Below are 27208 nucleotides of genomic sequence, written 5' to 3' on the forward strand. Positions count from 1 at the left end.
GGACACTCCATCCCATCATCCCCAGCCTCAGCTTTCTGTCTCTGCCCTCAACAACCAGCACTCAGCATTCAGTGGCCACCAAGAATGTTTAGTCCTCACTGAGCTGTTTTTGCCTCCCCCCCCCCAGGGGCTTCTTCCGTTAAGCTTTTTTTTTTTTTAACTTCTGCTAACTTTGGGGTTCTCCTGAGCAAGGGGATGCCTCTCTGTTTTGCATTGATGGGGCCATTTTGAATACGTAAGTGTCAGAACTAGGGGTGGGTGAGAATTTTGATTCCGTTCACATTTCAAGTCGGGTCTGTCAAAATCCACACGTTCTGAATCAATATGAGGACCCAAACTCAACCGTCCTTCGAAATTCACACTTATTCAAATTTTGAGCTGCAGTTCGTCAACCAAACTGTGTATATTAAGGGAAATTGTGCGTTAAAATGAATATATGAGTGAAAAGAACATGCAAAAATACATCATATGATGAGAAATGGCTTGTCATTGATATAACAGTCAAAACTGCCTACAAAAACTGTGTATATTAGGAGAAATTTGCACTAAAATGCCGGATAATTTTCATGAAGATTTTTTTTAAAAAAAATAGCAAATTGCTGCAGAAGTGTGGAGAACTAAGATTGGAAAAATGAGACATGGGGGCAGGGACAGAAACTGGCAGCTCTTTCCATCCCTAGCCAGAACCTGGAGCATGAGCTTGCATCAGTATAGGGCAAGGCACATCTGCGGCCTTCCCTGTGTTGCTGGACACCCCCTCCATCAGCCCCCGCCTGCACGGCCAATGGCCAAAGGAGATAGGACCTGCAGTCCAGCGACATCCGGAGGGCCACAGGCTCCCCCCACCCTTGGTACCTAGGACGATGAGTCTGCTAAAGCTGCCCCACCCACCCGCAAGCCAGAGATCCCAGAGTTCCCCCTCAGGAGAGGAACTGTCTCTCAAACACATTTTAAATGCATTATGGAGATTCATCCTCATGACAGAAGAAGCATCACCTGACTTACTTCCAGTGGAGGAAGATGATCGCCGCTGGCTGGAGGAGGAAGGGTGATTCTCTGTTGGCGGTGGAGGGGGTGGCGGTGGGGGGCAGATGCCCTCGGGGAGGGGTGGGGGTGGAGGAGGTGGAGGCACTCCTGCGTGAGGGTTGTGCTCAGCTGCGCTTCCGTTTTGCACGTCGTCGTCACTGGACAGAAGGGAAGCCTTTGGAGATGGTAGCAAAAGGATGGAGGGGAAAGGAGGGAGAGAGAGAAATCAGCCCCATCACCAAGAAGCGCTGTGAGTGATTCAAACCCCCCTCAGAGGAAGACCCTTCTGGGGAAGTTTCAAAATGTGGATTTCAACAGCGGTGGTGGGTGGGACAGGACATGCTTACAGACAGGGAGTGTAGTTGTCCAGGGTCTCAGGGGGTCTTAGATGCCTTACTTTTTTGGCAGCAGGGTCCCAATCTCTCCAACATCTTATAAGCCAATCAGCACAAAGAGAAGTGTGTTAACCACTGAGAAGAGTCTTCTAACATGCTTCCTTGTCCTTTCCTGCTGATTGGAGCCAATCAGAGTGAAAGGAGGTGGGTCAGCCACTGAGGACACTCTCCTCTTTCATGCTTTTTGGCATCCTAGGGATGTCTGCTGTTGTGGGAGAAGGCACTAACAAGGATATTGTTCTCAACCCCTCCAACAGGGGTGAGGGGGCATGGGTGTGGCTCACATGAAGGGACCCTGCACTTCTGCTTGGGCCGTTACACTACTGCTTACGGGGGCCCCTCTGTTCGTAGGTGTAAGGCAGACGGGATGCCATAGAGACTGTGGGATGTGCGACTCAAGTCTCACCTCAATCACAAGGTAGCCCTGGGGGGCAGCAGGCAGATATAACAGAGGAAGCTGCCTTATACCGAGTCAGACCCAACTCAGTCCTGTCTACACTAAGGGGAGAAACTAGACACGCACTCCCTGTTCTGCTGGTTTCAGACCATCTCCACCTCTTTCCCCTGAAGACGGGGGCACATGACGCTAGTCAAACCCTGCACCCTTTTAATGTAAACCCTGGTAGATGCAGCTCCAGTGCGTTTTTTTTTTAAGTTCAGCATCGAACAGATTTTGCAACTGATGGGCAGATCAACCCATTGCCTCTCCAGGTGTGGCCAATGGAAACGCTTTGCTGTAGGCAGCTAATGTGCCTCCAGCCTAACCGGCAGCAATGGATCTCCAGGGCTTCAGGCAGGGATCTCTCCCAGCCCTACCTGGAGATGCCGGGGTTGGACCTGGGACCTTCCGCATGCAAAGAGGATGGGCTACCACGGAACCACAGCCCTTCTCCTTTTAAGAGCACTGGCAGTGGCACGAACATGTGGTTGCTTCCTGGCAAAAAGAGGCATATTCCTCCAGAGGTGGACAGTGAGGTGGAAAGCAGTAAACGGCCACCACGATCACAAGGGGGGCAGCTGAAGCCAGGGGCAGCTGCTGTGGAATTCTGCAGGACTGCAGCTGGTGCATGGGTCTGCTCTGCACAGACACTTCTTGTTTTCTGGCTCACTTCACCAGCTGCCACTCCATAAAAGGGGAGGGATGATTCTGTATGTTTCCAGTCTGTTGGGGGACAGGACCCAGAACTTATTGGTTAGCTTGCAAAACAATGCCTTCCTCTCCAAGCAATCCCTGGAGCAGTTTTGCAACCATATTAAAAAATATTTCTGAATCTGCAGGAGCGGGGAGGGACGCAAAGTAATTGTGCATGCATTTAAATGCATCCACGTCTTTTGTTTTGTTTTACTGGGTGAATGACTGGACTGAAGAAACGGGAGGTGCCAGACAGTGGATTCAGCATCTGAGTCACGGTTTGTACCTGCTGTGATCACTGTTAAGAATGTCATGTCTGCGTTCAGCCTGGGGTAACCCACGTTCTCAGACTCTTGCTGGAAGGTGTTTGCTCTGGGAAGGGCCTTCACAGGGACCAGGAGGTGGCCATGCTACAACCAGCCATTGGCCACTCTTCAGATTGGCTGGGGAGGAGCAGCAGGCAGCCAGAAGGAGACACTGCTCCCTAGTCACTCACCTCCTCACTGTGCGCCATCTTGCGGTTGTTCCCAGTTTCCTCTCTGCCGCTACCGCTGCCTAGGTGTTTGTAATAATCCCCGGTGCTGGGCTGCTTGTTGAAATTTCTTGATCTCCTGCTAGAGTCGACACGCCGCAGTTCTGAGCTGCTTTCGAGTGAGGTGAGCTGGAAAGGCAAGATGTTGGACCTGTTGTATTACAGCAAACAGCAAGAGAACAGACCCCACGGATCTCCAAGCTGTGCAGAGGCACCTGCACCACTCAGAGCATGGAGTCTGGCCTGAATAGGTTTGGTAAGGCTATTAGACCAATTTTAGAGATAAGCATACTGAACTCTAAATTAGGCGATGCTTTCTGTTCCCAAGATCCTTTGTGGGAAACCACGAGAGCTGGACTTCATCCAGACTTGTGGAACAAAACTTTACCTCCTGAGCACTTTTCATTGTGCAATTTAGACATAAGTAGACCTACCAGCTAGCATTTCTAGCGCATTGCCACAAATTGCCTCCAAATTTCAGCCGCTTCCAACTTACTGTTTTCCTTCTGGAAGCAAAAACCGCCTGGGGCATAAATTCCCCGTTTTAAAGCCGATTTTGCACTTTTGCGGCATTTTGCTTCATTTTGGCGCGACGCAACCCATTATAGTCAATGGGTTCCACTTTACGGTGGGGGCCTGGTCCCTAACCCGCTGTATAAGTGGGGCCCTACTGTAACAACAACTACTCTAAAGCATCATTCTCTAACCTGGTGCCCTCCAAATGCTTTAGACTATACAACTCCCATCAACTCCACCTCTATACCTCCACCTCTTGATCTGAGATTTGTTACTGTCCTAATTACCTAGAGAGGTAGTGGGCTGTCCGACACTGGAGGCCTTCAAGAGGCAGCTGGACAGCCATCTGTCGGGAATGCTTTGATTTGGATTCCTGCCTTGAGCAGGGGGTTGGACTCGATGGCCTTGTAGGCCCAACTCTACTATTCTATGATTCTATGATTTTACTTTCTTTCTGGTGTGGCCTCTGTGCTGCTAGCAGCTGTATACCAAGCAGAAATACAGCAGCTAAACTTTCTCCCAGAGCAGAGACGCACAGATAGGAAACATCTCACTTGCTGGATTTCTCTTTCCCACACAATTCCATTTCATACGTAACAGCAACACAATAAATTAACAGAGGACCTAAAATGCAATAAATACAATCAACTATATTAAGCTGCAGAGGGAATTCTTATATCAATCTGATTCTGAGCTGACAATTAGTAACCCACAAATGGTTGATTATCTCTGATGTTCAGACATGTCTCCTGAAGATGCAAGTTTAATTTAATTTAATGACATTTATATCTCACCACGTTCTGTGGGCCGTTTAGACAAACAATAACATACAAAACACAATTCACAATAAGATCCCTGAAAACGGAAAGTAAATATATCCCAAAGCAAAAAGCAGCACAAAATGTAGCCATTGAAACAGGCAGGCTTCCCAGAAGTTGGCCACTACGAGGACGGAAGGCTAGGCCACCCTGGGATCCTACTGGGAGAAAGGGTGGGATATAAGTCAATCAATCAATCAATCAAACAGACAGACAGACAGATTTATTTATTTATTTATTTAATTACATTTCTAGACCGCCCTATAGCAGAAAGCTCTCAGGGCGGTGTACAACAAATAAAATCACAATTAAAATATGAGCAAGTGTGGAAAAAAAAAAATATATAGTACAATTATAAAACATTAATAAAATTGCCATTGAGATTTAAATTAAGATCATATTAAGTTTAAAATGTTAAATTAAAATATTTAAAAATTTACAAAATTTAAAAAGCCTGGGCGAAAAGGTAAGTTTTTACGAGCTGCCATGCTCTTCTCACCTTCTTAGTTATAGAACACAGCAAGGGGGATCTTCATGCAAAAGTGCCCAATGGATTGCAATTGAAAGGCTGCATTCTTAGCTCTCATCCAGACTGGTTGCCAATATTCATCTATTTTTTGCAAATGTATGCCCTGCTGCTGTCAGCCATCAATTTTCCTAACCCTTTATAGCGGGATGGGGAGGCAGCTAGGGCTGATGGAAGCTGGAAGTCCAACCACATCTGGAAGGCTGCAGATGTTTCCCATCCCTGCTTTAAATGACCAGAAGAGCTGCCCTGAAGGTCTCATTAGACCAGCATGCTTTTTTCCAAAGGGGCCAGCCAGATGCCCCAGGCAGCATAGCACAAACACAACAGCCCTCTCCTCTCCTTTGCCCTTCCCCACAACTGCTATTTAGAGGTAGGCTGCCCCTGCACATGGAGGTTACTTGCACGGCTCTCTTTTTTCTACCAGTTCTGTATTCTGTGGCAAGGCTGCAAAGAGAACAAGCAGCCCTCCTCCTCCTCTTCTGGACTCCAGGCCAAGTTCCACTCTCTCTTCACTATCATGGAGCAGAGCTACAACTTCTCCATTAACTTTGGAATTTGCTCCCTCAACACGACACAGAGCAAACACAACCCTTCTCTCTCTCTCTCCCCTGCTGCTGCACTCTGACAGTCTAAACATCTGTCTATCTCAATTCTGCTTCTTTTATCACAGGGTTAGGGCAGCAGGCAAGGTCTCTCCCCCCCTGCCCCTCCCCCCCTTATCTTGGCCACCACCCTGTGACAGAGCTTAGCCTGCTCCTGCACTGCTGACAGTTGTGCAGAAGAGAGAATTTCAGCAGATGCAGCTTGCAGTTTACTTGACAAACTGAAAGAGGGGGTTGATGCATGGCTGCCATGCAAGTGGCTGATTTTCCCCTCTTCTACACAACTATTCAAGTTGCAGGAAGCCAGATTTCGACTGAACATCAGAAAAAACTTCCTGTTAGAGCCATACGACAATGGAACCAATTACCTAGAGAGGTAGTGGGCTCTCCGACACTGGAGGAATCCAAGAGGCAGCTGGACAGCCACTCGTCGGGGATGCTTTGAGTTAGATTCCTGCATTGAGCAGGGGGTTGGACTGGATGGCCTTATAGGCCCCTTCCAACTCTACGATTCTATGATTCGATTCTATGATTCTATTCAAGGTGCAGGAACCCTCCCTGCTTTTGCACCTGGCCACCCTGCTCAAGACTGAATGGAGGGGGGTCAGCGCCCATTTCTCTCCATTTCAAGGTGGCCAATCCCCTGCCCACAGCACAGCACTGCCTCTCCTGTTCTAAACCTTTCTGAACACCCCAAACCCTGAGGATGCTTCACGGAAACAGCTCTCTAAGCCCTTTTCTTAAAGGGGCAGTAATCACTCTCTCACTAGCTGTGGTCTGTTAATATTTAACAAGGGTCCGAAGACGCAACAAAGCTTGCTTGTGCTCTTCGGCTTGAGGGCTCCCATTAGCGTAAGGACAGTAAATATATGCCAGAGCAAATGACCCTTCCCGTGAAAAAGGCAACCTTGTTTCTCCATTGCTGACAGAGTGAAGAGCTGGGGAGATGAGTGGGAGGGAAGGGGTTGAGAGGTCCAGAGAGCCATCTGCAGGAGTATTGCTCAAGTCAACTAGGGACACCCTTATTTCTCCCCTCAAATCTTGAAGCTGGCTCTCTGTCCTCTCCGGCATTCAAACTTTGAAGTTGTCCGTGGCCTTGTGCCCCACCTCCTCTTCCTCTCCTGTCTCCGCTTTCTGTGCCCTGGACCTCTTCCAAGTCTGCTGGTACCTAATGCAGCCGCCTTGCTCAGCAGGTCTGAGTCTCGCAGTGCCTGCATTGGAGACCACCTGTGGAACCCAAGTTAATACGCTGTGAATTCTGTCACGGAAGAAAGGTGGGATGTTAACTCCTATTCCAAGTAGGCCCATCGAAATTAATGGACCTAACGAATAATAATTAATTACATTTATATCCCGCCCTTCATCAAGAGACCCCAGGGTGGTTTCCAACACAGAACCCAACAAACAATATATGTCAACATAATCTCTATGTCATAAAATATTATTATTATTATTATTAGAAATACATAATAAAATACAAAGTCTCACAACATAAGTTATTACCAACAATTATCTCACAGAAATAAATTAATCATGCCCATTAACTTTAATGGAACTACTCTGAGTAGGACTAATACTGGTTGAAAACAACCCAAAGATAATAAACTGAATCCAGGAGTGGCCCAAGACTTTTGGCTGCCTGCGGTGGAGCAACCATTTGGCAATACATTTACACACACGGAGTCATGGCGTGCAGTGCCCCTGAGTGGGCAGAGGACGGGCTTGAAAGGCCTGCTTTCTTTCAGTAGGCAGATAAAATATAATCTCTCTACACTACTATGCCCTTGCCTCCTCTTCTCACATGAGCAAAGATACGAGGCAGGATCAGAGCTGAATATTTGCTCAAAGGCACAGAATATCCTGTGGGTTTTTTTGCATGCTTTATCTCTCTCCTCCCCCCCCCCATTTTCCTGCATTTTAGCAATGAGGAATTACTTATGTAGCCTGATCTATTCACGTTGGGAAGGCCCAGGAAGTATGGCCAGCAGGGGAGGAGCTCACACCCCTCAACATCTGCTGTGAAGCAGCTGCCCCACTTTTCCTAATAGTGGGGCCGGCCCTGATAGAATCCACCACTCTTGGTTACCCCCCAGACTTCCTATTGCCATAAATGGCTCCTCTCCATCTTCTCTTAATCCTCCCTTACTTTCTCACATTTATATCCCACCTTTTTTCTGCCATGGAAAAAAGCATATATGTGATTCCCTGGTGAATGTTATGCCTGGAACTCCATCCCCCAAAATCTACATGATGCCATCTCTCTCTCTCTCAAACCCTCTCCTGAGGAGCTGGCTATATCAACAGCAATCAGTCGTGATATTTATACTGACCCTCCACATTCAAAGGCAGTCTACCACTGAATGCTAGTTGCTAAAGGGTCATTCCCTTCACGGTAGTTGGTCACTGTAGGAAGCAGGGATGCTATAGTAGGTGAGCTTTTGCTCTGATCCACCAAGAATCTCTGCAGGTTTTTATACTATATTTTTCTTCATTAAAACACTTCCAGCCTGCTGCTGGGTGGAGAAGCCCTTGCGGAAAGGCTAACAATATAAAAGAAAAAATAAGGCAATAAAACTCAAACAGACCAAAATACAACTGTGTATAGCACAGTGGGGAGGAGAGCCTGGCTGGGAGTCCAGAATCTGTGAGTTCAAATCCCCGCTCGTGTGTCCTGGGTGTCAAGGGCCAGCTAAAGATCACCCCCACAGGGAGTGGCTCAGGGGTTACGTGCCCTGCCACCTGTGCAGCCATGGGCAAGCGGCGGAGTCCCAAGGAGCCCAGTTGCCCCCCAGCTGGCAGTTGCGGACAAGGAAGGGGCTGGCTTGTGCAGCGGTGGCAAGCTGAGCAGGCCCTAGCCAGCTGGGGAGGACTAGCCTCAGAGGGAGGCAATGGTAAACCACCTCTGAATACCACTTACCATGAAAACCCTATTCATAGAGTTGCCATAAGTCGGGATCGACTCGAAGGCAGTCCATTTCCATTTCAGACCAAAATACAAACAGACCCCAAGATAATCACAACATCACCAGCAGCTGAGGAGCCAACGAGTCACAACGCCACCCAGAATTAAGCACAAAAGAGCTGCAGCCAGTCTTTGCTGCCCACCAGAAAATGGACAGTGCGAGGTCCAAATGGGCCTCCTAAGAGAGGGCATTCTGCGAAGGCTCTCTCTCTCAAAGGTCACCTACGAGCAGCCATCCATCAGGCTGCAAAGCAGAGGGAGAGAGGAGACACAGGGCTCCTCCATCGGCTCTTGGATCCCAGCAAACCCTCCGCATTTGGCGCCTGTGCTCATGCTTTCCCCTCCTGGGACTGTTTTTGCTCTCTAACCTCCTCACCCCTTCTGAGCTTTCTTCCCCTAAAGTTTTTTTGTATTTCTGCATTTTGCTTTCCATTTTTTAAACATTGTAGTGAGACCTGGAGACCTTCAGGTATCAAGCAAATAATAATAATTATTATTATAATAATAAAAATAATAAAAATACCCTGAACAAGCTAATACCCCCCTTGTTCACTGATGGTTCCATTTTGACCACTTAAGGATTAGCACCCAGTGAGTGGTTAGCTATTAGTGTATACAATTTCATAGGTGATACAACACAATTCTGTGTCATACTTGATAAATTATAGCTTTTGTATTTGACACCTTCCTGAGAACACTGGAGAAAACAATTCTAAAACACACCAATTTCAAGCTTCTAGGAAAAATGTCACATCGCAAAATGTAAACTATACTTTCAAGAACTTGAGTGGCAAAGTTCTGCCCATAGGTTTTACTATGTTCCTATAGAAGCAAGTTTGTGCCAAAATGCTCTTAACCAAGCAATAAAAAAAAGGGGAACGGCCCTAAACATTCACAGGTTCTGAAAGGAAGGCTCCCCTTTTCAGGGCACTCATTTTATCCAGAAAGTTTCAGGAGAGGGAAACGACCACTGACACAGGACATTTACCCCAAAGGAAAGTGAACTAGCTTCTGAAATGGTCCTTTGTACCTCAGCCATCCATGTTGCTGCATTATTCTACTCTGACTGCGCCTGACCCGGAGATGCCAAGGGTTGAACCTGGGACCATTTGCATGCAAAGCAGATGTTCAACCGCTGACCTACAGCCTTCCAGTATTTAGATGCACATTATGCATGGGCAGCCAGACGGGGGGAGGGAAGTGTGTATTTGGATGCACAACCAGTTTCCCAGAGGTCTCTTGTAGTGGTGGAGGTTGCGCTCAGATGCCAATTATCCCCACAATCCTTTAAACTGCACAAAGTTCTTATTTCTACCAGAATGTTCAAATGCCATATACCTTTTTCATATTTGTACCAGAATCTGGCATGAGACATTGGCAGCTTCAGTCTACCAGGCGGCCTATTTATATTTACAAGCACAGAAAGTGATATTCCTGGCTTGGCTATATTTGTTATTGGAGAGAGAGAAAACGCTCTCTGTCTCAGCCACTGGAAGAAGCTGGACAAGAAAGCAGAAGTGCCCCTCAGAGCTGCAACAAATGGGGAAGTTGCAAAATTGGTCTCCTTTTGATCAGGGCACGAGTTGCTCCTTTAGCTTCATGGCCAAGTGGGGCACTTGAACCCAGATCTCCTCAGCTGTATCCACTACCCCACCCTGGTTGAGGGCTGACACTTTCATGCTGCTCTCTGTATTGCCAACCTTCACTGGCAGAATGTGGGCACACAACACTCTGTCCCTACTGGGTTGGGGCACTTAAAAAAAAGGAAACATTTTCCTAATTTTCTTAAGAGCTTCTCCCCTTTCGTGATTGGTAGGGGACCCTCTACCTCTCCCCCTTCTTCCATTTCAGCAGTCAGCATGCCCGTCAGATATAGCTACTTTACTAATAATAAAGAGGATTGATACTTCATATTTATGCAGCCCTTGTTGTTGTTGTTGTTATGGTTATTATTGATGATGATGATGATGATGATAATAATAATAATAATAATAGCATTTACATCCCATCTTTTCTCCAAGGAGCTCAAGGTGGCATACAAACATGGTTTTCTCTCTCCTCATTTAATCTGCACAATGTTTTTAATTATATGCGTGCTTTTATCTGGAAGCCACCGTGAGTTCCAGTTTTGGAAAAAGGGCGGGGTAAAAATAATGATAGTAAATAAATAAATAAAATAAACCCTGTGAGGTCGGTTACGCTGAGAGGCAGTGACTGGCTCAAGGTCACCAGTGAGCTTCATGGCTGCGTGGGGATTTGAACCCTGGTCTCCCCAGGTCCTAGTCCGACACTCTAACCACTATACCATATTGGCTCTTCAAACATTCACACAAATTATTGTTGCAGCAATCCTTACAACAGCCCTGCAGTGTAGGCTAGTATTACTGTTCAGCCTCAGCTTTCCCAGCAGGATTATGGAGGAGATCACAGCTCGCCCGAGTGAGATTTGAACTGGGAACTTGCCAGCCCATAGTCTTGGATCTGAAGTACTCTAGCTTTGAACTCATTTCCTCCCACATATGCTCCTTGCTCTAACTCTTATTCCCTAAAGTTCTAGATGGAGAACAAATGCAGGCCAGCTAAAGAGGAAGAGAGGGAGCTGCCTTATCCAGAGTCAGTCCAGTTGGCCCATCCGATTCAGCGCAGTCAACACTGGCTGGGAGCGGCTCTCCGTGGGGAGCTGGGGACTCCTGCATGCAAAACAGGTGCTTTGCCCCTGCCCTTGTCCCTCTCTGGCCAACCACCTCCTGTCCTATACAGCAACAGGGAAATTACTGATGGCCACAGCAGGTCTGCATTGCGCGCCGGGGATCAAGAGACTGCAGGAAACAGCAGGGAGCTGATGGGCTGTCCCACAGTACACCAAAATAAAATACTTCCCCCACTGCCCATCCCTCAGCAATCTCCAGCTAACTCAATAATAATATATTTGTCTTTTTAATTGTCTCTTACCTGTGCAGAGCAGCACTAGGTCCCACTAAACCTACCCAGCTGCCTGAAGCATCGGCGTCACCTAACACCTGCCCTCTGCACACCTGTGACACTGAAGCTGGCCTCTCTGGTTACAGAGGCCCTCTAATGAATGAGCTACACCTATCAGCTCAACCAACAGTGACATCACTTGGGCACGGCGACCAATCGCGGCTCAGCGGGATCTCTGGCTTCTCTCTTCACAGAGCCGTAAGTAAAGATCAAGCCCAGCAGGTCCAGAGATGAAGCCGGCAACAGGCTGCCGTGCTGAAAAACCACAAGTTCCTCCCCCCACCCCAGCCTGCAACACACCCCAAGTTGCCAGTTCATTCAGGATCAGTGGGAAACTGGCACCTGCCAGTGAAATGCTCCTAGCCTATGCTAAGTTTGCCTGAGTGCAATTGGTGAGTTGCACAGGTACCATTGTAATATTTATTTAAAGTATTGCATAACCACTTCACCAGAAGATTCCAGGTAAGGGTGGGAAGGATCTGTCCATTTCAGTTCTCTAAATTTTTCATTTTTCCAATCTTAAATTTCTACAGCAATGTGCATTGAAAAAAAATCCTTATGAAAATTCTTCAGCATTTTTCTGTGAATTTCTCCTACTAAACACACTTTTGCATGCAGTTCTGACTAATGTACACATTTTTGCAAGCAATTCCTCCTAATATAATGCATTTTTGTATATTATTTTCACAAATATATTCATTTTTATGTACACTTTCCCCTTATATATGCACTTTTGTAAACATTGGTTGGAGAGCCACATTGCAAAATTTGGATACGTGCAAATTTCGAAGGATGACTGTGTTTAGGTTCTCATGTTGTTTTGGACAGTGAGAATTTGATTCAGCTTCACATGTGGACTTAATCAAATTTTCTCCCTCAACCCTATTTCCTGGGCAGTGCACAAAAGTGTGAAAACGATTCACGCAATGTGAATCGGGAGGAAGGGCTGGATATAAATTCAATAAATAATTATAATAATAAATGCAATATTAAACAAAACAACTTAATAAAAGACAGGAAGAAAAACCTGAGGATCAGACAAATCCATTCCACCCAGAATTCCATCTAAAGAAAGGTCATAAACTGGAGCAAGACGTGTCTCCTTAGGAAGGAGCTGTCCATTTCAGCTCTCTCACTTCCTCATTTTTCTGATCTTAGATTCAGTGCTTCACATTTCTGCAGCAATTTGCAATCTTTTTTATTTAAAAAAAACCTCTTAGCACTTTAGTGTAAATTTCTTCTAATACGCACATTTTCATATGCAGTTTTGGCTAATGTTCACATTTCTGCAAGCAAGGTTCACTAACATAATGCATTTTTGTATGTTATTTTCACCAATATATTCATTATTATGCATAATTTCTCCTAAAATACTCATTTTTGTAAACATTGGTTTACAATGAATTTACATTGCTAAATTCAGATAAGTACGAATTCCGTTGGATGGCTGTGTTTCAGTTATATTGTTTGGGAAAGTGCACATTTGATAGATTCAGCTTTAAATGCAGATTGAATCAAATTTTTCTCCCATGCCTACTCCTGAGGGTGGGCATTCTAAAGCCAGGCAGCCACTGCAGGAAGGGGCCAGCTTTTGCTTTAAATTACAGCTCGAAGATTAAACTAACAAAAGTGTGTAAGAGTGTAAACGTTGGTTGCGGATGCTTTATTTATTTATAAAAAATTATACTGCTTAATAAACAGCGGTATACATAAAAACACAACAGCATTTAACAAAAATAAGACTGAAAAAGATTAAAAACTCAATGCAACTGTATCTCACAAACAAATCCGAGTACTGTACAGAACAGAGAATTAAAAAACATGAGTTTAGAAAAATGTTGAGTAAACATGTATGTTTTAAGGAGGTGTTTAAGGGTCATCATGACTGTCTCTGCCTCACAAAGTACCCGTGATTCTGGAAGGGCATTCCAGAGGGTGGGTATATGATCACAAAGAAGGCCCAGTTCTGTGCTGTCACCAAGTTGTCTGGGCCTGTACTAGGGGAGATGGTTGGCTAGGTGTCCTGGTCCCAAGTTGTTTGGAGCTTTCAGTGTCAACAACAAACTATTGTTCAGTAACTGAACAATTGAAAAAAATGGAAATGGACCGCCTTTAAATCGATCCCGACTTATGGCTACCCTACGAATAGGGTGTTCATGGTAAGCGGCATTCAGAGGGGGTTTCCCATTGCCTCCCCCTGAGGCTAGTCCTCTCCAGCGGGCTAGGGCTGCTCAGCTTGCCACAGCTGTACAAGCCAGCCCCTTCCTTGGCTGCAATTGCCAGCTGGGGGGCAACTGGGCTCCTTGGGACTATGCAGCTTGCCCACGGCTGCACAGGTGGCACCCCACCCACTGTGGGGGTGATCTTTAGCTGGCCCTTGACACCCAGGAAACACGAGTGGGGATTTGAACTCACAGACTCTCCTCCCCACTGTGGTGTACCAGCTGAGCAATTACTGAACTGTAAATAGGCATTGATGTTGGGTGCAATTTTAAAATTTTTCCGCACCAGCGGTGGATATTTAATTCTTCCGGCTCTTAAAATCTTTGAGGCCAAAGTAGTTTCCCAGATTCTGTATGGTGCACCGATATAGGGATGGGATGATAAAGCAGTTTTGGCCCTTGAGACAATTCAAACTAATTTCTTGAGGCGCCTTTTGTCGCAGCCCCAAGGAACTCCTGCGGCAATGCTTCGTGCGGAGACAGGTTTACCATCACTAGGTGCTCGTATTCATTTAACGCTGTTAAAATTTATAAGATCTTCTATGTTACAGAAACGTAGGGAATTATTAAATTTATGCCTAAATCACCCATATTCACAAATTATTTGGGGTGTTAAAATTGAAGCCATATTACACAGATACCATATAATGATACAAGAATTTAATTTAATAGATTCACAGAAAAGCCTTAGAGCAAAGATGTTTCAACACTCCGAATACTTAGATCGTTTGTCCCTTCTCAATTGCAGAACTGCCCCCTGGTATTGGCGTTTCAAGCAAGACCACACATGCTCCTCTTATCTTCTTCAGACACTACCTGTGCACCTTAGGCATGCATTTACGGCAATCTGTTTTTTTACTCTCCCCAACTCAGAAAGGGAGGGAAGAATATTAAACATTCCTAAGGATCAAAGAAAATGTATTTGCGGCTATAATGGGGCAGAGGACCTTCCACACATAATTTTAAATTGCCCAATATACCAGATCCCTAGAGCAAAACTGCTATGGAAGTGGTTTGACATTGGCGGGACGAGCACGGAAGTAGACAAAATATTCCTCTTACTCTCTGACTTAAATCCAGAGATTACTCATGACTTATCTCTCTTTGCACTAGCGGTTCAAAAATTAAGAGCTAAATTTGTTTCAGAATTACAAACAAGATAGCAGCCTATATTTAATTCTTATTGGATTGTTACCATGTGAGAGCTTACTAGATTTGGCACAATTCAACGTTTTTAAATTTTATATGATTTATACATACATATACTTTTAATACTGTTTTAAATTATTAATATATATTAAATGTTTGGTATTGTATCTTGTGTTGGCCTATGGCACTACAATAAACTTGATGATGATGATGATGATGGTTTATTTATTTATTATTATTTATTTATTATTTGATTTATATCCCGCCCTTCCTTCCAGCAGGGTGGCATGTGGGGTTTTTGATGCCTATGCACATTCCCCACCTCTCAGCCACAAAAAACGTGACGTGATGAAGATCAGGGAGAAATGTCTCTCCTGACAAGTAGTGACCATGTTTTAATACACTAATAAGATGCAATGAGGATGGAATACACTATCTGGGGCAGCATGCTTTGGAGCTGCACCTTCTACGTGTGAGTTGGTTGGTAGCAGATTGTGCAAATGCAGACGTTCCAGGAGCACCCTGAGATGCTTCAAAGAAGGGCGCCAGGGGAACTGGACACCGGCCATTGCATCCTGGATGGTAACATCATCCGGCTGTGCAATCTCCTAATGAGAAATTATGCAGGGAGGAGAAAGCGTACAAGTTCACACCTTCACTCGGCCTCTGTAGCACCCAGGGCAGCCAACATGCAAATGTGCTTTGCATCAACACCTAGGCAGCCTAAAGAGAGGAAAAAGTAGAACTGCAACCGTGAGGGGGAGGAGGTGCAGTCCCAGAATTTGTCCACATTCTCGGAGCCTGCCCTGGCTGATGGTCAGACATCAAGACAACAACAAAGGAAGTGCAAAGAACATTATCTCTGAGGAAGTGCAAAGAGTGTTCTCTCTGTGCTTTCACATCTCTGGCATCGGACAGCAAGGCTGAGCAGGATCAGAGGGCACACCCTGTCAGAAGTTTCAACTGGCCATGCACAAAGGTGCAGACGTTGCAGAAGGGTCACAGAAAACTCTGCAGAGCTTTTTGGAAGCTGGCAGCAACCAGCGAAAGGTGCAAGTTCCCTCTCCCACTCTTTTACCTCCAGAGATATTTGGGTGGGACCACATCCCAGCACTGCATTTGGTACCCGGCACCGCAAATGTCTAGGGGAGAGAAGGAGCCAGAAAAGCAGACATGTGGCCAGAGCTAGCAGTTGGCTTGGCCAGCCACCCCCTGAGATCCCCAGTTCCCTTGCTGGATCAGGTCAAAGGCCAAGTTCATTTACTTAGGAAGGGCTGGATATACATCAATCAATCAACCCATCAATAAAAATACTTGAGTCCAACATTCTGTGTGCAACTGAAGCTGTACTGTGGATGATCACAAGCACGGCATGATGTGAAAGAGTTCTTAAAGTGTCCAGAATGTTTTATTGTTGCCCCAGCATGTTTGGGAAAGAAGAAATGCCTTCTTTGGGGGCAATATTCACCAGCACCTTGCAAAAATATATTGCTGCAGCTGCCTCCTTTGCCAAATACAACTGGCTAGGGATAGGCAAATCTGTCAATTTGTCTTTTCTTCAATCTTAAATTCAGTTTGTGATTTGTTTTTCAAGTCCTAATGAAAATTCATCAGCATTTGGGTACAAGTTTCTCCTAATACTGTATATAGATTTTGGCATGATATTTTGCCTATAGTACACATTTTTGCAAAACAGTGTTCCCTAAAGTAATTCATATTTCTATGTTATTTACACACACACACACACACACATATACACATACACATTTTTATGGACACTTTACCTCAGCAGATGCATTTTGGTATGTGTTATTTGGCTGGATAATTGCACTGCAAAATCCACAGAAGAGCAAATTGTGAAGGACGGCTGAGTTTCAGCTCCCATACTGTTTCAGAAAGTGCAAATTAAGCAGGTTCGCCTTTAAATGCAAACTTAACTGAATTTCTCCTGCATCCCTACAAGTGACAGGGCTTATTTTTGCAGGACACGAGTAAGGAGGATTGCCCCCAAGGAAAGAATTTCTTGATTACAAAATGCGTCAGCATTTCTCTCCCTGGTCTATTCCTGCATTCGGTTCCCCTCCCTCGCTTTTTTGGATTCATAATATAAGAACAGCCATAAGTAAGCACTGCCTCTAAATATGGAGGGTTATGTTGTTGTTGTTGTTTGGCAATCGTTGCTAACAGCCATCTCTAATGAATCATTTCTGTGCTCAGGCACACCTCAACCAGACCCTTAAAATGTTGTGCTCAGAACCTATGGCACAAAAAAACTGCTGGATGTTGCCATCCAAGATTGCAAGACTGATTTTGTACACACACACACTAGCAGTTGAATGTGCTTCACTGTGTAAAGCTGCAGGTGAAGAACTAGTGATAAGCTGCAGCTGCCACTCTGCCTGGCTTGCTACCCTCACTACGCCTTGGAGTAAGTCCTTCTGTTCACCACCTTGGAAAATATGTATTTCTTTAAAGGGCTTATACCTTTGAAAGAGCAGCTTACAAATATCACTAACAAGAGCACTATTTTAAAGGGTGCGTGTGTATTACATATCTTTAATTCCCATTTTGCACTTTTGATTTAATTTTTGTGTGCTGCTTTCTCAGCAAGGTTGAGCTCAGAGTGGCTGACATAAAAATAACAAAGAAGTAAAAAATTAAAAACAACACTACTGGTAACCTTCAGGCTGGATTACTGTAATGCGCTCTATGTGGGGCTGCCCTTGAGGTTGGTCTGGAAGCTGCAGCTGGTGCAAAATGCAGTGGCGCGACTGCTCACTAGGGCAGGGTATCACCAACATGTCACCCTGCTACTGAAAGAATTGCACTGGCTGCCCATTTGTTACTGGGCCAAGTTCAAGGTTCTAGTTTTGGTGTACAAAGCCCTATACAGCTTGGGACCAGGATACCTGAAAGACCGACTTACCCTTTATATACCCAGTTGATCACTGCGCTCTGCAGGTGAGGGCCTCCTGCCGGTATCATCACATCAGGAGGTCCATTCCACACAATTTAGAATTCTGGCCTTGTGGCACCAACCTTTTGGAATTCCCTCTCAAATATTAGACAGGTGCCATCTCTGTTATCTTTTTGGCATCTACTGAAAACCTTCCTCTTTCAACAAGCCTTTTAAGTAGAGACCTTAACCTGCAGTCTGCATTTGTGTTGTAATTGCTTTTTAAGATGTTTTTAAAGCTTTTTTTAAAAGAATTTTTTAAAGATGTTTTGTTTTAATATTTTTTAAAGATTCTTTTTAAGATGCTTCAGAGTGTTTTTAGTGTTTTGTTTGCCACCCCGGGCTCCTTCTGGGAGGAAGGGCAGGATATAAATTTAATAAATAAATAAATAAATAAATAAATAAATAAATAAATAAATAAATAAATAAATATCAGCCTAATGATAAATAAAAAACCAAACAGCAGCATATTGACAAGCAAAAACAAACAATGCTTATTCACTTATTCTCTATAGTTGTAGATCAGATTTCTGTGTAGTCATTTTCTGCAGCTATTTTCAATTTTTTTTAAAAAAAAACTGCCTCTAAAATATTGATATTAAGAACAATAAAAGGGGTAAGACATTTATTGACATTTCCTTTCAACATTATATTTGTTTTAAAATTATAGATATTTCCTTAAAAACTATAGATATTTCCTTTAAAATAATCAACATTAACATCAATATTTTCTGCAGAGGAAAAAACTGGATTAGTAAAAGATGTGGCTAGCAGACAAAGAATGACCTCAGAGTGATACCAGTCTGTTAGGTCAATGGAATGCTTTCAAACGAACACCGGCCAACGTATCCCATCCCTATGATTGATCCACCCACCCAAAAACTCTGAAACAAATAACCCATGACCCTGAGTGAAGCAATTTTGGTCCCAGGCTATGGTCTGAAGGCACATGAGGCCACCCCCTTGCTGAAGCTAAGCAGGTCTGGGTCTGCTCAATGCCTGGATGAAAAACTGCCTGGGAACCACATGTATGACGCGTTGGGTTCCAGGGTGAAAGAAAGGTGGGGTATAAATGTAACAAGCAAATAAATAATTTCCCCCAATTTATCAGATTAACCCCATACTCAGGGCCAGCACTAGGCATGACTGGGCCCTTGGGCACCAGCTTGCACTGGGCCCGTGGAGCTCGCCTGCATGCCACACCTACCTCTCCTGTCACCTCAATGTGAATGCCATGTGACACCAACCAAAATGGCAGCAGGGGCTTCCCTAGGGGGCCCATGCCCCCGCTGCCATCTTGCTTGATAGAATCATAGAATCATAGAGTTGGAAGGGGCCTTGTAGGCCATCGAGTCCAACCCCCTGCTCACAGCAGCAAATCCACAGCTAGAGCATCTCCCGCAGATAGCTGTCCAGCCTCTGCTTGAAGACATCCAGTGAAGGGTGATGTCACATGGCATTCACATTGAGGTGACAGGAGAGGTAGGTGTGGCATGCAGGTGTTACACCAGTGCTACGCTACACATGCACATGCCTGCCATCAACCAAGATGGCAGCAGGGGCACCAGTCCCTTAGGGAAGCCTCCACCGCCATCTTGGTTGATGGCAGGCATGCATGCGCAAGCGCACACAGCATTTACTACAACAGGAAAGATAGGTGGGGCTGTGGACAGGCATCAAGGGTCCATGTGGTTTGTGGGGGGCTGGCAACTCCCTCTCTGTGATCTGTGGCAGAGTCATGAGTTGACGCTACCACGGATCACAGAATGAGGGCGCTACTCTCCCACCCTAAGGAGGGGCCCCTCTGGGCTGCAGGGGTCCTTGGCCAGGACCTGACCTGGCCACCCTCTGGTACAGGCCCTGCCCATACTGGTTAACAGGGCTCGTGCCAGGCATACCAGGGCCCTTGGGCACCAGCCTGCCCCAGGCCCCGGCACACACACACACACGCATGCACTCCCCACCTACCTACCTTTCCTGCCATCAACCAAGGTGGGAGAGTAGCACTCCCTTTCCAGGATCCGCAGCAGAGTAGCTGCCGTGGATCACAGGGAGGGAGCTTCCAAGCTGCCTGCCCGTTTGCTCTCTCCACCTACCTGTCTTTCCTGTTTTTTGTGGCTGCGTGTGCTGCATGCACATGGCTATCATTAACCATGATGGCGGCCGAGGTTTCCCTAAGAGGCTGAAGGCTCTGCCCCTGCAATCAACCAAGAAACTAGCAGAAACTAGTAATGATCTGAAACGAATACAGTTAAAGAAGAAATTACAGAAGCAGGATTACAGCTGAACGTCAAGAAGACTAAAGTAATGACAATAGAAGATTTATGTAACTTTACAGTTGACAATGAGGACACTGAACTAGTCAAGCATTATCAATACCTTAGCACAGTCATTAACCAAAATGGAGACAATAGTCAAGAAATCAGAAGAGGGCTAGGACTGGGGAGGGCAGCTATGAGAGAACTAGAGAAGGTCCTCAAATGCAAAGATTTATCACTGAACACTAAAGTCAGGATCATTCAGACCGTGGTATTCCCGATCTCTATGTATGGATGTGAAAGATGGACAGTGAAAGAAGCTGATAAGAGAAAAATCAACTCATTTGAAATGTGGTGTTGGAGGAAGCTTTGCACATACCATGGACTGCAAAAAAGACAAATAATTGAGTGTTACAACAAATTAAACCAGAACTGTCACCAGAAGCTAAAATGATGAAACTGAGGTTATCATACTTTGGACACATCATGAGAAGACATGATTCACTAGAAAAGATAATAATGCTGGGAAAAATGGAAGGGAGTAGAAAAAGAGGAAGGCCAAACAAGAGATGGATTGATTCCATAAAGGAAGCCACAGACCTGAACTTACAAGATCTGAACAGGGTGGTCCATGACAGATCTATTGGAGGTTGCTGATTCATAGGGTCACCATAAGTCATAATCCACTTGAAGGCACATAACACACACACACATCATCATCATCTAACCTCCGCACAAATGCTCAATAGATTACCGACTTCTGCAAACAAACCAGGATGAATGCTCAAGACAGAGGTTGTCTGGAAGTGCCCAATGACTCCCTAAGGGAAATTTAACTTCCCTTGTTGTAGTGTTTGGCTTTTCTATTCATTCTAACATCCACATGTTTCAGCCTCAACTCTGCTCTTTTCTAGTTTGTCACTTAGATGGTTTCCTCTTCTCCTAAGCCACGTTGAAAGGAGAAGTATTCAATAGTTAATGCACCTCCAGCTGCTGGGATCATTATAGGGGTTAATTCAGGCATTGTTTGTGGAGCAATTAAGCTAGGAAATGATCCTGTTGAACCCCCCCTTAACAGCAGAGGCGGGTGGCTCCGATATCAGTGGGACAGTGAATCCACTCTGGGTTTTAGTGTGAACTTTCAAGAGTTGAAAGCACCTTGGACAGCTCCTTGGGAGTTCAAACTAAAACCCAGAGCAGATCCACTGCCCCACTGACTTCTGAGCCACCAGCCTCAGCCCTTGAAGGTGACTCTGAAATATTGTGCCCTTCTGAAGAAGGTGACCTTGAAGTATTGACAGTACTTTTCCCCTCAAAAAGCAAAGGCAGCTTGAAAGAGGGACCGCAGCTCACGCTATGCCTGTGCAGCTTTGTGTCAAGTCTGGCAACAGGGTTTTTTCATACTGTGTCAAAAACCTACCCACACTGTTTCACTGGAATGGGCAAAAGAAGCGTAGGGGCACCCTCTAGGAAGGAAATGCCTTCCCAAACCAACTATTCTGAGATATTGTGACTCTGGTGTGGGAAGAAGCAGCCTTGTGGATTCCTCTCAAATGCTCTCTGATTTGTAACTGACCAGGAAGGAATATAAATGTAAACGGACTGCCTTCAAGTCGATTCCGACTTATGGCGACCCTATGAAGAGGGTTTTCATGAGGCTGAGAGGCAGTGACTGGCCCAAGGTCACCCAGTGGCTAATACAGACAAGTTTGTTAGTTACAGGCTAGTGCTTTATATGCACTGGCTGAGAGAAAGTGAAGGGCTAGTTTTCTTATTTAATCCAAAACAGTGTTGACAGCCAAGGAGATTTAAAATAAAATAAAATAAATGTTATCGGGAATTTTACAATTGTTGTGCGATAGGGATCATGGGCCGGAGGCCCCAAAGTCTAATCCAGTCTTCTGAGAAGTACTTTGGCCCCACCAGCTCCCAATTCAGAGGCAACAGAAGTGTGTAGGCAAGGTACAGGCAGTTGCGATAAATCATTTTGCAGTGGTAGTGGTGAGAATATTGGAAGTAGGGATGTGCTCAAATTTCACAAAATTCAAATTTAACACCAGATTTCCTATTTATTCACTTTTTTCTGTCCTTGCAGATTGGGTTTTTCCAGCGGCTTTCCATGGTTGACGCAGATTATTTTTTTAAAACAAAAATCACCTCAAAAATATCAATATCATTTTTCCTCAAAATATCGATATTAACATTGATATTTCATTTAAAATATCAGTATTTTTTAAAATCTATGAAAAAAACAATATTTTTATGGGAGGGGGGGAATGAATCTATATTTATAGCAAATAGCAAACGTTGATTCCTGACCAAGTGGTACTGAAAGGAAGTTCAATGCAGCAAAAACTGAACTGGCAGCAAAATGCAGATCCCATCCTTAACTGGAACACACACACACACACCACACAGCTTGGGAAAGTTACTCTTTTTAAACTACAACTCCCATCAGCCCCAGCCAGCATGGCCACTGGATTAGGCTGATGCGAGTTGGAGTTCAAAAAAGTAACTTTTCCAAGCTCTGCACACACACACTAGGGGCTCTGCCCCTGCTCATTTCACTCGCCGACCTGTTGGATGTTTGGACCGTGCACAAGCAGATGCCCAGGATGCAGAACCATCACCATCACTGCCTACCATCACCAAAGCCCCACCTTCCTTCCTTCCTGGGTCACCAAAGCCCCCCTCCCCCCATGGTTCATGGTAGGCGTACCCCGTTCCCCCCAAGGCATTGCCAGATCTCCCCTCCTCTTTCTCCCCCACCCCCCCAGTGGGCACCAGATCTCCCCATCCCTTTCTCACACATGCATATACATACACACCAAGACTTTCTGTCCTGGTTCTCCCCTCCACACTAAGATGCTCAAAGCAGCTAGCAAAGTATATCACCCACAAACCCACCCACTTGCCCCCTCCCACTGCTGTTTGTTTTAACTGGCTGTGGTGACCTAAGCAATTTTGTTAACAAGCATCTTACATTGTTCTGTTAATTTTGTTGACAAGCACGTTACATTGCTATGGCAGACAGCGCTTTGCAGTGGTAACAAAGCCACAGGGATACCCTCGTCCAATCAGATTAAAGCGTTGGCACTGGCTCCTGCTAGTTATATAAACCAGCCCTACGATGCCAGCCCCCAAGATGTTAATTAAGGGGAATGAGCTGCCAAAAAGGACGATTTAAGGAATTCTAGCCTAACTAGGGTTTAAGGCTTTTGTGCTTGCAGGGGTGAGGAGGAAGAGGGGTCACATTGCAGGGAAACTGTAGACTTTGGTATTTATTTCCCAGCAAAGGGATCTCTGCCATGCAATCCAGCTGCTGACAATGAACCCTCTGACTTGGCTGCACTTCCTCAAGCATTTCCTCTTGGAAGACTTTGCCCTGGCCTCATCACACACCTGCCTGTCTAAGGCAGAGAGTGGATTTGGCCAGGCCTTCCTACCAATTTGGTAAGCTTTCTACCCCAGGAGTGTAGCTCAGCGGCACAGCCCCTGCTTTGCATGCAGAAACGTCCCAGGTTTAATCCTCAAAGGCATCTCCGGGTTGGGATGGGAAGGTCCCCTGAATGAGCCCATGGAGAGCCACTGCCAGCCAGTGTTGACAGTGCTGAGCTAGTGGGACCATTGGTCTGACTCTGGCTGCATGCACACCATGCATTTAAACCCCCCCCCCCAAGAATCCTGGGAATTGTAGTCTGGTAAGGGAGTGTTTTAAATATGTTGCAAGTCACTTGGAGACCTTTGGTAGCAAGTGGATGAACAAGTCCTATAAATCATCATCATCATCATGGGCTCCTCATGGGAGGAAGGGCAGGATATAAATAAAATGATAAATAAAATCAATCAATCAATCATCGGGTTAGTGGGTACCGGGGGGGCTGGATGATTTCAGTGGTGGTGGCCCCACATTTTTGGAAATCCCTCCCATGAGATTTTCTGGTGGATTTAAAACAAACCCTAAAGCCCTTTTCATCCTGCCAAGCTGCCTTCTTCATTTGTATGGCTCTTTCTCTGTGTTTTAGGTGGAAAGTGTTTTACAGATCGTTTCTATTGTCACGTCCTCGGTTCTCACTTCTTATTTTGGAAGCGGCTTTGTGGGGCCTTCGCTCTAAACGCCAGGAGAAAAACAACTTAAATAAAAGTAGTAAAATAATGATGAATGGAGCTCGCGAGCAGAGAAAGTGGTGGTTGGTTAGCACCATTTGCCACGCAACACAAACATGCTCTGCTTCGCGTCTACAAGGAAAACTGGAACCTGAAGCCTGGAGAAACCCCGGGGAACAAGGCGCTCTAAGCCTAAGAGAGAGAGGGGAGGAGGCGAACTCCAGAGCTTGGACCCCGAGATATGCGGCTGGTCCAGTCTAGTCAGCGACCATAAACCGCTTGCCTCAAGGAAGGCTCAAGCCTCCTGCTGCTTCCCCTGAAAGGGGCTGAATCCTTGCAAGTGTTCAGAATGACTCTTCTTGACAAAGGCTGCCGGTTTTTCCTGCCACTGTTCAGTGTGAACATTCACAAAACAACTCAGAAGCATCCTTCAGAGCTCCATCTCCAAAGGGCACAGTGAGCTCCTCAGCCCCCAGAACCTGTTCTCCCTACCCCCACTGGGGACTGGGATGGGGACTCCTAATCCCAGAATCTTCTGTGGTGGAAAACTGAGGCTACACATGCCACGTCTGCCAGGAAACAGGCCCTCTGAGGGCTCTGGAGAGCTTTTCTGCTAGGCAGAACTGGCATGCATAACATCTTTGATTTGGATTCCTGCATTGAGCAGGGGGTTGGACTTGATGGCCTTATAGGCCCCTTCCACTATTCTATGATTCTATGATCCGTTTCCTGTGGGGGATTTTTAAAAAGCCCTCCCCTCTGCAGTCTGCCAGCAAGGAACCTGCAGTGTGGGTCCGAAGTCTACAAAACTGCTGAGGCGGCAGACTAAGCGGCATGCCTGACCCTGAACCAAAGCGGGGGGGGGAGAGATAAAGGTCCTGTGCAATTAACTAAATTACAAATGGAGCCATCACTTTTCTAACTGCAGCCTGTGGGGTGAGGCAGACAGGATCAGCACGGCAGCTCAACAAGCCACGCATTGTTCCTGACTGTTCTCGATATCTTCACCTTGCAGGCAGGCAGAGACTAGATACTGCTTGCACTCTGCCCCCCCTCAGTCCCCCAGGACAGGAGAGATGAACGGGAATGGCCAGGGGCTCTGCTGTGCCACGGTGTGTGTCTGTCTCCAAAGCCCACAGCTCAGCACTGGAAGAGTTACTGATTGGTTTACTTGAGATGCTTTCACCCTGCTCTCCATCTTAGGGGTTACAGAGAGGGCTGCAAATCAGTTAAGATACAAACAACCTAAAAAGAAATAGAAAAAGGGACAGGCAGACCACAACAGACAAAACATAGATAACTCAACTGAAGACCAACCTCTGGAACTGGCACAACTCCTCACATTGACAATGCTAGCAGCCTGGAAAAGGCCAGGCAAACAGGTATGTTGGGGCCAAAGTGCCAGCAGAGTCAACACCAGGCCTCTTTTCCAAGGGAGAGCATTCCACAACTGATGTGCCAGCACATAGAAGGCCCCGTCTCATCTCACCTCTCAATGCATCTCCCCCAATAGTGGGGCCATGATAAGGGCCTCTCCTGCAGATCAAAGAGACCAGAGTGGGCAGGCTGGACAGGAACAGTCATGTTTCAGGGGCTGTCTCCCTTCTTGGCATATTATAAAGAAGGATGGAAGTTGGGGAGGAGGCAGCAGCCACAGAAGCAGCACAGATTTGGAAGGGAGAGATACCTAGAAAGCAAAGCATTGCCTCGCTGTTGGAGATGCAACGGGACCTGATAGGGAACTCTTTCTGGGTTGCAACAGAGTGGCAAGCCAAAAATGTAAACTCCTTCCAGAAACAGGCATTCAGGGAGAAAGGAAGAGCAGGATGAACTTTACCCAGTAACCCCAGGGACAGCTCAATGATGAGAAGATGCCTCAGCCCTCCTATACTGGGAGCCAAGGATTCACTGAGACCTCTCTGATGAGGTTTTGGGGCTCTGAGAGCATTCCTAAGTTATCTGCTGTCATCTGCGGGGAGATTTCAGAGCAAGGAGGAGGCTACACCAAGATACGAAGTCATATCCAAAATGAGAGTGTCCCTGTGTCCAGTTCTGTCAGTGCTTGAGATTTGCAAGGGAAGCAGGCAGTCAAGCAGAAAGCCTACAGGACCTTGGACAACATAAGAACATAAGAAGAGCCTGCTGGATCAGGCCAGTGGCCCATCTAGTCCAGCATCCTGTTCTCACAGTGGCCAACCAGGTGCCTGGGGGAAGCCCGCAAGCAGGACCTGAGTGCAAGAACACTCTCCCCTCCTGAGGCTTCCGGCAACTGGTTTTCAGAAGCATGCTGCCTCTGACTAGGGTGGCACAGCACAGCCATCACGACTAGTAGCCATTGATAGCCCTGTCCTCCATGAATTTGTCCAATCTTCTTTTAAAGCCATCCAAGCTGGTGGCCATTACTGCATCTTGTGGGAGCAAATTCCATAGTTTAACTATGCGCTGAGTAAAGAAGTACTTCCTTTTGTCTGTCCTGAATCTTCCAACATTCAGCTTCTTTGAATGTCCACGAGTTCTAGTATTATGAGAGAGGGAGAAGAACTTTTCTCTGTCCACTTTCTCAATGCCATGCATAATTTTATACACTTCTATCATGTCTCCTCTGACCCGCCTTTCCTCTAAACTAAAAAGCCCAAAATGCTGCAACCTTTCCTCATAAGGGAGTCGCTCCATCCCCTTGATCATTCTGGTTGCCCTCTTCTGAACCTTTTCCAAGGGGAAACTCCAAGACAACTCCAAGGGGCCTGTTAATTACCTATTGGACAGGTGCTTTGGTTCTCCAGATATTGCAGAACTACAACTCCCATCAGACCCAGCCAGAGTGGCCAATGGCCAAGGCTGATGGGAGCGGTAGTTCAGCCACATCAGGAGGGCCAAAGGTACCCCACATCTGCTATAGGAAATGTTGTCTCTGTAGGGAGCTAGAGCGATCTGACAGGACATTCAGAAGGAGACTGTCCTGTACATATCCTGCTCCTAAGTGGTTTGTTTAGGGCTTTAAAGGTAATGACCAGCCCTTTGA

The 27208-nt window shown here is 45.9% G+C and overlaps 1 protein-coding gene and 1 long non-coding RNA gene across 4 annotated transcripts in view; one reads left to right on the forward strand and one right to left on the reverse strand.

Moving 5' to 3' along the window:
* ESPN (espin) overlaps positions 1-27208 on the reverse strand; it is a 131770-nt gene that overhangs the window by 37202 nt on the left and 67360 nt on the right. For all 3 annotated transcript variants that reach the window (XM_061601839.1, XM_061601841.1, XM_061601840.1), the window contains exons 8-9: positions 3050-3214; positions 1006-1201 (exon numbers count right to left, since the gene is read on the reverse strand). In XM_061601839.1, the coding sequence (XP_061457823.1) occupies positions 1006-1201; positions 3050-3214 (361 nt within the window). The remainder of the gene's footprint in view (positions 1-1005; positions 1202-3049; positions 3215-27208) is intronic.
* LOC133372785 (uncharacterized) lies at positions 3121-14843 on the forward strand. The gene is made up of 3 exons (XR_009759554.1): positions 3121-3341; positions 11473-11692; positions 14465-14843. It is a non-coding gene; the product is annotated as an uncharacterized LOC133372785 (long non-coding RNA).

Source organism: Rhineura floridana, chromosome 18 (assembly GCF_030035675.1).
Source record: "Rhineura floridana isolate rRhiFlo1 chromosome 18, rRhiFlo1.hap2, whole genome shotgun sequence".
NCBI lineage: Eukaryota > Metazoa > Chordata > Lepidosauria > Squamata > Rhineuridae > Rhineura > Rhineura floridana.